General features: G+C 40.9%; 1 protein-coding gene across 1 annotated transcript in view; it reads left to right on the top strand.

Annotated features, from left to right (window-relative positions):
* The window catches only part of cubn (cubilin (intrinsic factor-cobalamin receptor)), a gene marked incomplete at both ends in the record, with an annotated part of 365,190 nt that overhangs the window by 241,957 nt on the left and 111,086 nt on the right, over positions 1 to 12,147 (top strand). The window contains 3 exons of the mRNA XM_080049812.1: positions 3,135 to 3,309; positions 3,474 to 3,652; positions 9,851 to 10,060. Coding sequence (XP_079905938.1) covers positions 3,135 to 3,309; positions 3,474 to 3,652; positions 9,851 to 10,060 — 564 coding nt within the window. The remainder of the gene's footprint in view (positions 1 to 3,134; positions 3,310 to 3,473; positions 3,653 to 9,850; positions 10,061 to 12,147) is intronic.

Genomic DNA, 12,147 nt, shown 5'->3' with positions numbered 1-12,147 from the left:
ATCTTCCAATCAGATTGGTTGCATCTTTCTTTAAATTGGAAGAGAAAATGTTTCTGTAGACTTCTGAGTTAATTGTTCTGCTGCAATCATGTGTTACTGTGTTGTTGTCAAGATGAACCTTTACCAAAGTGATGGAAAGGCTAAAGTTTGGAGAAAGAAAGGATCTGCTCATGATCCCAAACATACAAGCTCATCTGTGAAACACGGTGGAGGCAATGTCATAGCTTAGGCTTCTTCTGGGACGGGCTCATTAATCTTCATTGATGATGTAACACATGATGGCAATAGGAACCTTCACTCGGAAGTCTACAGAAACATTTTGTCTGCCAATTTAAGGAAAGATGCAACCAAACTCTGGGGAATGACAGTAGCATCTGAGTGGGCAAATTCTAGTTGTGATATTTTTAGTGCTGTCAGTTTAACGCGTTGTTAACTGGGTTAACGCAAACCCATTTTAACGGCGTTCATTTTTTTATCACGTGATTAATGCTCTTTATGGCCGAGCAAACGTTGTGGTTTTTTCACATGCTGTTGCGACAAATGCTAGAACAACTGAAACACCACGAACCATACATATGGCTCGCAGTTAAGTTACTGTTAATTCAAATGGAACATGTCCTACAATGTAACTTCACAATAAAATCATTTAACTGGAAAAACGGCTAAACGTCGAGTACATTTTTACTTTTATTCTGAAGCAGAAACCGGAACCTAGCACTTCCTAGCTCAGCTGCGCGACCTTCACTGGTAGCGTCTTCCGTGGTGTGACTCTGGGACTATGCGGAAAAAGAACAGAAAAGAAAGCTTGTCATTTGCAAAAGTCCTACTTATAACCCTGCGCCCCCACCAAAACCTCTATGAACGTTAGTGGCAGCCGCCAGTCATTCCTTTTCTCTTTCATTTTCGCTACGAAGGGCGACTGAAGCCTCGGCTGCAGCAGCGCCATGGCAACCACCGACCACCGGCACATACCGTATAGTGTGTCCATTCCACACAGTCTGATATAAGCCGTGGATGAAAGACTCCCAAAACATTTAGACCTATGAACGACTCCCAAAACATGTAGGCCTACAACAACCAGTTTAATTTAGCCTTAATAATAATTTGTTTTACATAGGCCTAGCCTATGTTGTTTTATGGTTTGGGTTTTAAATAAAAAAGGGAGTTCCAATTATGTTTTAGTATGCTGTTCTAGGGGTGGGGGCATCTACATTGTGGACTATTTGCACTGAATTGGAAATTATGATATTTTAGAAGAAATACACTGAATTACAAGGGTGTAGAGAATGGGTGTGATAGGAGCATTACAATGAGAAAAAATAATGGGACATAAAGAAATCAAGGGACATTTAGGCTAGAATAGATAAGTGTGCGATTAATCACGAGTTAACTATGACATTAATGCGATTAATCGAGATAAAATATTTTAATCGTCTGACAGCACTAGATTTTTTATATCCTATAAATCCCTAGAGGTGGTTTTTATGTGATAGACCTTTTATATTTGTAGCTTTCTAGTGGTTATCCCCTCTTAAAGTATCGGATACTGTAATGGAGGCTAGACAATGCAGGTGAATAGGGTAAAATGTTTAACTTATCATAAATCTTTGCCAGTTGATTGCTAACATTAAAAAAATATTTTTTATATATACAATTTTCTCAGAAATGTTTGAATAAAAATACAAATTTCGCAATATATAACTAATTATGTGTACATTTGCATTTATTTTTAAAAACCCCAAAACAAGGTGTTGGGAATGGCCAGAGTTAAAATCATTATTTTGTTTTTACAAATATTTTTCTAAACAGAATATTGATACAGTTGACCTCAACTGAGGAGGTAATCGGCCGGTGAGAGGAGCACTTTGAGGAACTCCTGCATCCAACTAACACATCCTCTATGTTGGAGGCAGAGCTGGAGGCTGATGGGGGATCATCGTCAATGTCCCTGGTGGAAGTCACTGAGGTAGTCAAACAACTGCACAGTGGCAAAGCCCCGGGGGTTGATAAGATCAGTACAGAAATTCTCTTCAACATTGCACGGAAGACGGTTACAGCATAGAAGGAGTGGCAGACCGAGGTGGTGGTTCCTCACTTGTGTGCCAACTACCGGGGTATCACACTTCCCAGCCTTCCTGGCAAAGTTGGGATGAGGATCAGCACCTCTAAATCTGAGGCCATGGTACTCAGCAGGAAACCGACATCTACTCCAGGTAGGGAATGAGTCCTTACCCCAAGAGAAGGAGTTCAAGTACCTTGGGGTCTTGTTTGCAAGTTAGGGAACAATGGAACGTGAGATTGGCCGGAGAATCGGAGCAGCAGCTTTCGATCTACCGGTCGATTTATCCTCACCTCTGGTCATGAAGGCTGGGTAATGACCGATAGAACAAGCTCGCGGGTACAAGCAGCCAAAATGGGTTTCTTCCGTCTCCCTCAGAGATAGGGTAAGAAGCTCAGTCATTCGTGAGGAACTCGGGGTAGAGCCGCTACTCCTTTGCATTGAAGGAGCCAGTTGAGGTTTTTCAAGCATTTGGTAAGGATGCCCCCTGGGAGGTGTTTCAGGAGTGTCCAGCTGGAAGGAGGCCTCGGAGAAGACCCAGGACTAGGTGGAGAGATTATATCGTCATACTGGCCTGGGAACGCCTCGGGATCCCCCAGTCAGAGCTGGTCAATGTGGACCGGGAAAGAGAAGTTTGGGTTTCCCCGCTCGAGCTTCTGCCCCCGCGACCCGACTCCAGATAAGCGGTTGAAGATGATGACGTGCGGATATTCTGCTGATAGTAGAAAACTGTCTGCATGTTTGCACAAACTTTGTATCTGCACATGCAAATTGCACAACTGTAAGGTCAGTGTCTGTTGTATTTTTGTATTCAAATAAACAGTTGTTTTTTTAATGCGTATTGTCATCTTTGAGCAAACCCCTGGGCAGCGGCTACCTTGACTAAGACATTTCCTGGGGGAAACACTGCACATGCATTACAAGCTCTAGACTTAAATGAAGATAAATAAGACGTGAACTTTAATTAGCTATTATTGATTGCACTTTAACCAAAGATGGATGGATGGATGGATGGATGGATGGTCAATATTGCAAAGTGGTCCAATATAAAGTTATTCTTTCACTGTTTCCGCAGCGTGTGGAGGCTTCATTGAGCTGAATAATAACGATCCTCCTGGATATATCACTTCACCTAACTACCCTCAGAACTACCCCACGAACATCGACTGTATCTGGGTTATATCGGTGCCTAATGGAGAAGCTGTCCGAATTGACTTTGAGGATGAATTCTACATTGAGCGCACTAGCAGGTACAGCTTCTTCACTTCTACCTGCCACTTACTGCAAGATTTCTTACTATATATTTAGCTGTGCTTTTCGTTTCTTAAGTTTCAATACATCATTTATTGGATGTAGTTAAATTAATTTATTCTCCTCAACCTCTGAAAGAAAGTGACATTTACCTTTTTCTCAGCTGTGTGTACGACTACTTGGAGCTGCGTGATGGCTCCACTTCAAATGCTGGCCTAATTTCCCGGCTCTGTGGCAACACCCGACCATCTGCCCAACATTCAACAGGTTCCTCCATGAGGCTCAGGTTTCGTACTGACAGCAGTGTCACGCATAAGGGCTTCAAGGCGAAGTACTCAATAGGTAGACAAATCACGGTTATCATACTCAATCGAAATATTTTTTCAAAATCTTTGCCTTGTTTTTCGGATATGGATCCATATTATGACAAAGCCTAACATAGGGTTGGGCTGTATGGTCAAAATCTTCTATCACAGTATTAGAAATGTTATATCAAGGCAAATAATATTATGATATAATGTAGTATTTTTTCTGTAAATATATGTGTATATACACTCACCGGCCACTTTATCAGGTACACTAGTTCAATTTATTGTTAACACATATAACTTATCAGCCAATCTCATCGCAGCAACTCTCTAGACAGGACAGCTTGTTGAAGTTCAAACCAAGCAACAGAATGGGAAGAAAGGGGGTTAAAGTGACTTTGAACGTGGTATGGTTGATGGTGCCAGAAGGGCTGGTCTGAGTATTTCAGAAACTGCTGATCTACTGGGATTACCGGGCGCCCCTCCTGTCAGCTAAGAAAATGAGGCTACAATTCATACAGGTTTAACAAAACCCTGGTGCCAGAATGTAAGTGACTTAAAAGAATCAATCAATCAATCAACATCCCATTCTTAATCCATAGGGTTTAATATGACGTCGGTCCACACTTTACAGCTTCAACTCGGCTGGGAAGGCTTTCCACAAGGTTTAGGAGTGTGTTTATGGAATTTTTGACCGTTCTTCAAGAAGCGCATTTGTGAGGTCACACACTGATGTTGGACGAGATGGCCTGGCTCTCAGTCTCCGGTCTAATTCATCCCAAAGGCGTTCTATCGGGTTGAGGTCAGGACTCTGTGCAGGCCGGTCAAGTTCATCCACACCAAACTCTCTCATCCATGTCTTTATGGACCATGCTTTGTGCTTTGTGTCTCAATAAATACACAAATGGATGGGTGAGTGAGTACTTTTGCTATATTTTGGCAATATAGTGTATAGACAGTACTGTGTAAAAGTTTTAGTTTTGCTGTAAACTAAGAATGCTTTCAAAAATGGAAGTTTTAATAAATTATTTTCATAAATTAACAAATTGCAGTGAATGAGCAGAAGAGAAATCTAAATCCAGCAGTGCCATCAAACTGGCTGAAACCAGTGGGACCTTGGCACACCCATCTACTGTTCTCAGCTTTGCACCATTAATCCTGACCAAATCTTCAACTCCATTTGCAGAAATGCAGCCCCAAACTTGAAGGGAACTTCCACCATGCTTCACTGTTTCCTGCAGACACTCATTATTCTACTGCTCTTCTGCCCTTCGGCGAACAACTGCCTTCTGCTACAGCCAACTATTTCACATTTTGACTCATCTGTCCAGAGAACCTGCTGCCATTTTTCTGAGCCCCAGTTCTTATGTTTTCGTTCATAGTTGAGTCGATTTGCCTTGTTTCCATGTTGGAGTTATGGCTTTTTGGCTGCAACGCTTCCATTAAGACCACTTCTGACCTTCAACAGCAAACAAGTCCATCAGTGGAAACAACGCTATGTTATTTGCATGCTTTAAAACTGTATTAAAGTTATACTCTGTAATATTATCATCTTGTGTAATGTCTGTTAAAGCTGCAGTTGAGAGTTTTTTTACTGTAATATTTGGCAAAACTGTCATAATAGCCATTCAGCTATATGTAGGTGAAGTGGTCTGAAAATATTTTTTTATCACTTTGCTCCCCCCTGCCTCTGTGTGCTGCCCCCCAAAATTGCCACCGCTCATGTTAATTTTGACCAATCAGAGCGAGGTCAGATTCTCCGTTCTTATTGGCTGTGGGACCTTGGCAACGACGTTGATGCGTCAGTTGCGTGAGCGTTCACGACTCTAGCAGTCTGACACTAGCCTATGTTTGGTACAAGGCTACTACGGCGGACAGCGAACAATGTCTTCACAAACGAACCCTCAATTTACCATTCCCAGGATACTAACAACTAACACCGCTAAGACAGCAAAAAAACGAGGAAATACGAATGTTGAAAAGTTAACTGCTGAAAGGGAGACGGAGAGAGCTTGAAAAAAAGTACACCGGCCATGTCTTCTTGCCCTATCACATCAAGACCTCTCCGACCGCGTCCCCTTCCTCTGCCTGCCGCTGGCCCCATATAGCCCTCGTCCTGTGATCAGTATTGCCAACTCAAAGCGATTTTGTCGCTATATTTAGTGACTTTTCAGCCCCCCTGGCGACTTTTTTTTCTTCAAAACAGCGACAAGCGACAAATCTAGCTTTTTTTTCTGGTGTTATTGGTGACTTTTTTCGCCAAAGCAAGTATCATCTCTTCTCAACGAGCAGCGGGAGCACTGACACGCAGCCCGCTCCTCGTGCAGCAGCCCCGAGCTGAGATGTGTATCTCCTGCTCTGACCGCAGCTGGGAGGGGCAGCTGCGCGAGGACCGGGCCGTCTGTCAGTGCTTTGTGACGGGGGACGGGGGACGGGCCAGGAGGCTCCCGCTGCTCGTTGAGAAGCGTTAAAAGTGATATTTGCTTCGGCGAAAAAGTCACCAATTACACCAGAAAAAAAGCTAGATTTGTCGCTTGTCGCTGTTTTAAAAAAAAAGTCGCCAGGGGGGCTGAAAAGTAGCTAAATATAGCGACAAAATCGCTAAGTTGGCAACACTGCCCGAGCAGCCCCTCCCAGCTGCGGTCAGAGCAGTAGCATATAGTAGGAGAAACACACACACCTCTCCGCTCTGTTACAATTAGTTTGCTATCTTGCCTGGCTGTTACAGCTACTTTTGTTAGGCCTACCAGCACACTTACAATGATTTTAAGCTAACATACATGGTATGTCTGTGATTAAAATGTATGCTCAATATGTACGTATGTAGTTATCATTACTAATGTTTAATCACCTCGGAATCGGACATGGTGTCTGTCAGTAACTGAATTCACATGAACGCGCGTAGCTGTCGTTCAGAGGGAGGAGCTACAGCAGGTAGAGCGTTGGGAAAACAGCCGTTGGGATCCCAACGGCTCAAATTATCAACTGCAGCTTTAAGTTCCTATCTATCAAATAGTGAGTTAAAACAATGGTGATTGAGCATATGACCCACTCTTAGGGTAGTTATGTTGCGTTTTCCTCGCTGCACATTAGGGCTGCAACAACAAATCGATAAAATCGATTAAAATCGATTACTAAAAGCGTTGGCAACAAATTTAGTCATCGATTCGTTGAGTCGCTCGATTAATAAGTCACTTGTAGGCGCGGCACCGTTTACATCCAGCCGCCGACAGGTTCATGCTACAGCGAGCCTTCCGCACGTGAATCGGTGCGGTAAAGCTATAGTTTGAGCGGCCACAGCTTGTATTTTGGTCATATCTAACACTGGACTGTAGGCCTATATAAAAGTGTTGTACCTTTGCTGTCTTTGGGTTAAAAAAACTCCTTCAACTCAGTATCCGTCTAGTCCCAAAAAACTCTGTCAGCTGCTGCTGCTGCAGACGGTGTGCAGACAGGCTCGGAGAGTCGGCATCGGCACATCAACAGTCATTCAAAGCAGCGGCAGTAATCACACAACCGAACGGTGTAGAAAGTCCCGTCAGTTAAAAATAGTAATCCAGTTTTTAAATCCATGTTAAAATCAGAAGGATATAGAGCTAGTTAGCTTAAAAAAAAGTAGCAAACATGTCAAATGTGATGTGTTCAGGCCGGCTCAGTAATATGATGTGTTCAAATGCAACACACAAAAAAATTAATTTGAGATTTTGGCGAAAACTTGTTTTCCCAGCAATATAAAATAGATAGTAAAGATGGAATTATGACCTGTTTAATGTCCTATCTTGAGCTATGATCATATCAGCAATTAAAGCAATAATACAAGTTCTATTTCAACAAAATAATAGAAAAGTATCAATAGTGATATCAATAAAGACTTGGATCGTTAAGGAGTCTCGGTTGACTGGACATCCCTTATATACTGTATAAATGTATATCATACATTGTATGTTTTTTTTTTATTTTTTATTTATCATTTAATATTACTTTTAATAGTTCTGGGACGTTGGAGCAATAACCTGGTGTTTTGACACTTCAGGTTATTGCTATTCACTGTGAATTTGAAGTAATGTTCAGTTTTTGAATAAAGATGCGGCATTTACAAATGTTTCTTTTTTTATCCGATTAATCGAAAAAATTATCGACCGGTTTAATCGATTATTAAAATAATCGTTAGTTGCAGCCCTACCACAGGTGCTTTCCGTTGTACACTGCCCGGCCCAAAACAAAGTCACACACTTAAATATCTTGATGGACCATCTTTAGCTTTGATTAAGGCATGTATTCGCCTTAACACATTTTGATACGCTTCATTTGTAACATAAGGTTGCTTAGAACCTAGACCTGACCAACTGTAGCAACCCCATATCATACTGTACACTGCTACACAGGCTTGTACAGTAGGAACAGGGTAAATCTGGTCTCATCAGACCACACAACATTTTTCTATTGATCCAGAGTCAAATCTGTATGGTCCCTGGCAAATTGAAGCATTTTATCCTGATAAGCCCCACACACAAGTGGTTTTCTTAAGGCTACACATCTGCATAGTCCATATCCCTTATGTTCTCTTCGCATTGTGCGTGTGGGAATGCTCATACTTTCACTATTAGATATAGCAGAGAGTTCTACTGTCGATATTTTATATTTTGATTCCACCAAATAATTGTATTTATTTTAAAGGTCACATATTATGCTAAATGCACTTTTTAAATGTGTTCTAACATATCCATGGGTCCACGGTGTGCCTAGAGACTGCCAAAATATTTAAAAAAATAACAATCTCTCCTTTTCTCACTCTCCCGCTTTCTGAAACCCCCACCCCTCCCCCCCAATATACTCCAGTCAGAATTCTCCTTGTTTCTGACCTCAAAAACTGGAAAGCCAGAAGCTTCCATTGTGCAGCCCACACCTCTATTTCTTATTGGTCCACGGCCCTGACAGACAGAGGGCGAGGCGTATCTGGCTTCGCTTCCGGACAGGGGGCGGGGGGAGCTCAAAGATTGTATATTTACGATGGGAGCTGCAGCTCTTTTTAAAAAATAGGCCATTGTGAGATTAGCTGAACATCAGCATAGTACAATAAATTATCTGAAAGTTTTTTTCAGCAAACAATTAAAGAAAAACGTATTAGGGACCACTAAGACCATATAATATGGTGTATAATAGAACCGAAAAGTGTATAATATGGGAGCTTTAAGTGATCTCCCATCATGATCATTAAAGATTTTTTTCCGACCACATTTCTTCCTCAAAGATGATGTTCACCACTATCTATCCAGGTTTTAATAATGCGTTGAACAGTTCTTAACACAATTTTAATAGTCTTATCTTCTCCTCAGTAGTTTTCTTTGTTTTATGCAGGCCAATTATTTCACCCATCTGAAACACAGTTACATCTTTTCCAAAACCACAGCATATCTCTTATGACATGGTTGTTTAAGAAATAAGAAGCTATATACTGCATCATTTAGGGTTAAATAACTTGGTGCTGACTGAAACATATTTATCACTGCAGTTTTTGACTGATGCCTACTTGCTGAGTAAAATCCAGGTGGTGACTTTTTTTTTGGGCCGAGCAGTGTACTTCATGGGAGCTTCAGACTCACTAGTACTGAGTTCTGACCTATATGCATTCCAGTACATCTATTAATTTTTTTATTTAGTTTTTATCTTTTATATATAGTCTATGGTTTATATAAGACAGGGTCCTAGGTCCCAGATTTTCAAAATAGACGAAAGGTCATTCTGCACACTGCGTGTGCTAACGTGTCTCAAGTTCCCGATTTTCCACATGCAATCGAATGCAGCAAGCATTCCTAAACGAGTGTTGTCACTGCCGACAGTGTAGCGAAACAAACTCTCTGTCTGTGTGTACTTCTCCTAACTTCTGGGTCATAATGTTGGATCAGAACACACAGAGAAAGCGTTCCAATATACTGACTTCATTCATTCAATAATCTTCGATTTTGAAAGAAACTCTGGTCCGGATGCGTGTGCAAATGCATTTCCTGCCACTAGAAACAGCTTAACTCAAAAGTTCAAGATGACAGCTTTAACATACCCTAAATATTTATGTTTTTAAAAGGGTTGTTTTACTTACTGTAGGATAAGTCATACCTAAAATTGTATTTCTAAAGTGAATAGATTGATTGATTGATTTCATCACAATTTTAAAAGAAACAGGAGTCAAATGTTTGTTGACCTTCTCTTATTTTGTGACTCAAATTTCTCACAGCACCATGTGGAGGTACCTTCATGGGTCAGAGGGGTTCCATCCACAGTCCTGGCTACCCAGGATCCAACTATCCTGACAGTACCAGCTGTGAGTGGTACCTGGAGGGGCCCACAGGGCATTACCTCACCCTCAGTTACGGGAACTTCAGTTTGCAGACCACTTCGGGATGCTCTGCTGACTATGTGGAGATCAGAGAGTACAATGCCTCAGGTGAGAAAACGACTATTTGTGTGTCTCAAGAATCCCCACCATTGTATATTCCTATCCCTTGTATGCACACAGACACAAGGGAAAAAAAGGTGATAGAAAGTACAGACAAACTGGAATTCCAGGTCAGTTTTGTAATGAGTCATAAACACAGATACCGCCTGCTAGTGAACATGTTTTTTTTTTAAACAAAGCAAAACATTTAAAATCCCTCCATCCATTCTTAACACATCTTTACGAATGTAGATTGATAGTTTCAAGTGATGTTGACAGGTTTTCAATAATCTTTTGCTTAGGTCCCAAAAAAGTAATTTTTGACAAATTGTAGTGTTAAACTCATACATGACCAGGGCTTCAAATGAACACAAGCCAAATGCAGGTAACATTGTTAAAGGCACACTATGCAACATTTTAATTAAAAAATAAATGATAAGAGTCACACAAAACTGTGCAGGTACACACACTACCACACATTCTAGTGAGGCAGAAGCGATAATTAAGTCTGATTACTTTTGTGAGACTATAATTTAATTTAATTTTTAATGAAAATGTTGCATAGTCAACCTTTAAATTACTAGCCAATCGTGGCTTGTGATGAATGAAACAAATATCACTGTTTCTGTTTAAATCAGTGGGCTGCAAACGATTTGTCGGGCCAGTGTTGCTAGACTAGGTTGTTTTCATTCCAAAGAATTTGGGAGGTATTGTGTGTGTTTGGCTTCCAAAACATAATCTCTATCTGGCAACACAGCTTCTAGTACTAATCTCACATTTCTCATGAACGCTTATGTTAGCGTGTGTTATGTGGCACTGATTTTGAGCTACATTGAAACTGAGAAGACGAACGATGTGAAACAAACTGCTTTATAGACTATGTTCGGAAAAAATAAAACTGTGGAGATATTTAGCTGTAGTTAAAATGCAAGAAGAGCAAAAGAGGAAGGCTGCAAACATATGGGACAATGAAAATGAAGATGGGGAAAGAAGATGAAAAAATTAGGATGTTTACTTTTCATCTTCTGTTCACCTATAGGCTACCAAAAGTTTCTTCATTACAGCTAAATGAAATGATAAGGTAGTAGTCCGAGACAAGTTATTGTCATAATTGTTTTTGAAAATGTGTATATATATTTAGCCTTTAAACGCACAGTAGCTATATTGTTTATTAAAAGGATCCCCATTAGCTGATGCCGCAGCAGTAAGCTACTCTTCCTGGGGTCCACACAAGACATACAATACATACACATTACATCATAGACATCTCATTACAAAATGATACATGAAATCAAAACAATATCGGAAAAACAACAATATAGTATACACATTTACAGTCATGGACAAAAGTGTTGGCACCCCTGGAATTCTGTCTGATAATGCACTGCTTCTCCCAGAAAATGTTTTCAAGTACAAATGTTTTGGCATTAATATGTTTGTCCATGACTGTATGTGCCTGTAACTTACACACGCATACTGACACGTGTGCACACACACACACACACACACACACACACACACACACACACACGCACACGCATGCACACTTCATGGTGGAAAAAACAAGACGGGCGTTAAAGGTTTAATATTTATACATTATCGGACAGTTGGTGCGTCTGTTTCTCCTCCACCACTTATGCCCGCACCTCCAGCTGGTGTTGCATTTCAGAGCATCAACACGCTTTTTTAGTGGCGATTTTTATGTCAGACCACCTTTTCTTCACCTGCGACATAAAATTGTATATGCTATTTAATGTAATTTGATCAATAACACTGATATACACCAATCAGCTGGAGATCATTTGTGAACACACCGCACCAATTACTTCCTACCTAACTGCTGCCTTCTGACGTTCTTTGATGCCGCTTTTAATGCTCGGAAATTAAACTTTCTTATGCTGTCAATTTCTACTTCAGAGAAGTTCCTCTTCTTTGCCGTAATGCGCATATCCATGTCTTAAAACCTCTGGGCGAGGCCTCAAAATTGAGAAAATATAGGGCCGTGATATTCAAATTACGATTGTTTCCAGCCTCCGTATTTATCAATCCTGATCTGGCGTACGCTGAGATTGGCGAGGTACGACAGTTTGATAAAT

Source organism: Ammodytes marinus, assembly GCF_949987685.1.
Source record: "Ammodytes marinus genome assembly, chromosome: 21".
NCBI classification, from domain to species: Eukaryota; Metazoa; Chordata; class Actinopteri; order Uranoscopiformes; family Ammodytidae; genus Ammodytes; species Ammodytes marinus.
Note: the sequence above shows the minus strand (reverse complement) of the source record. Positions and strands in the feature narration are given on the sequence as shown.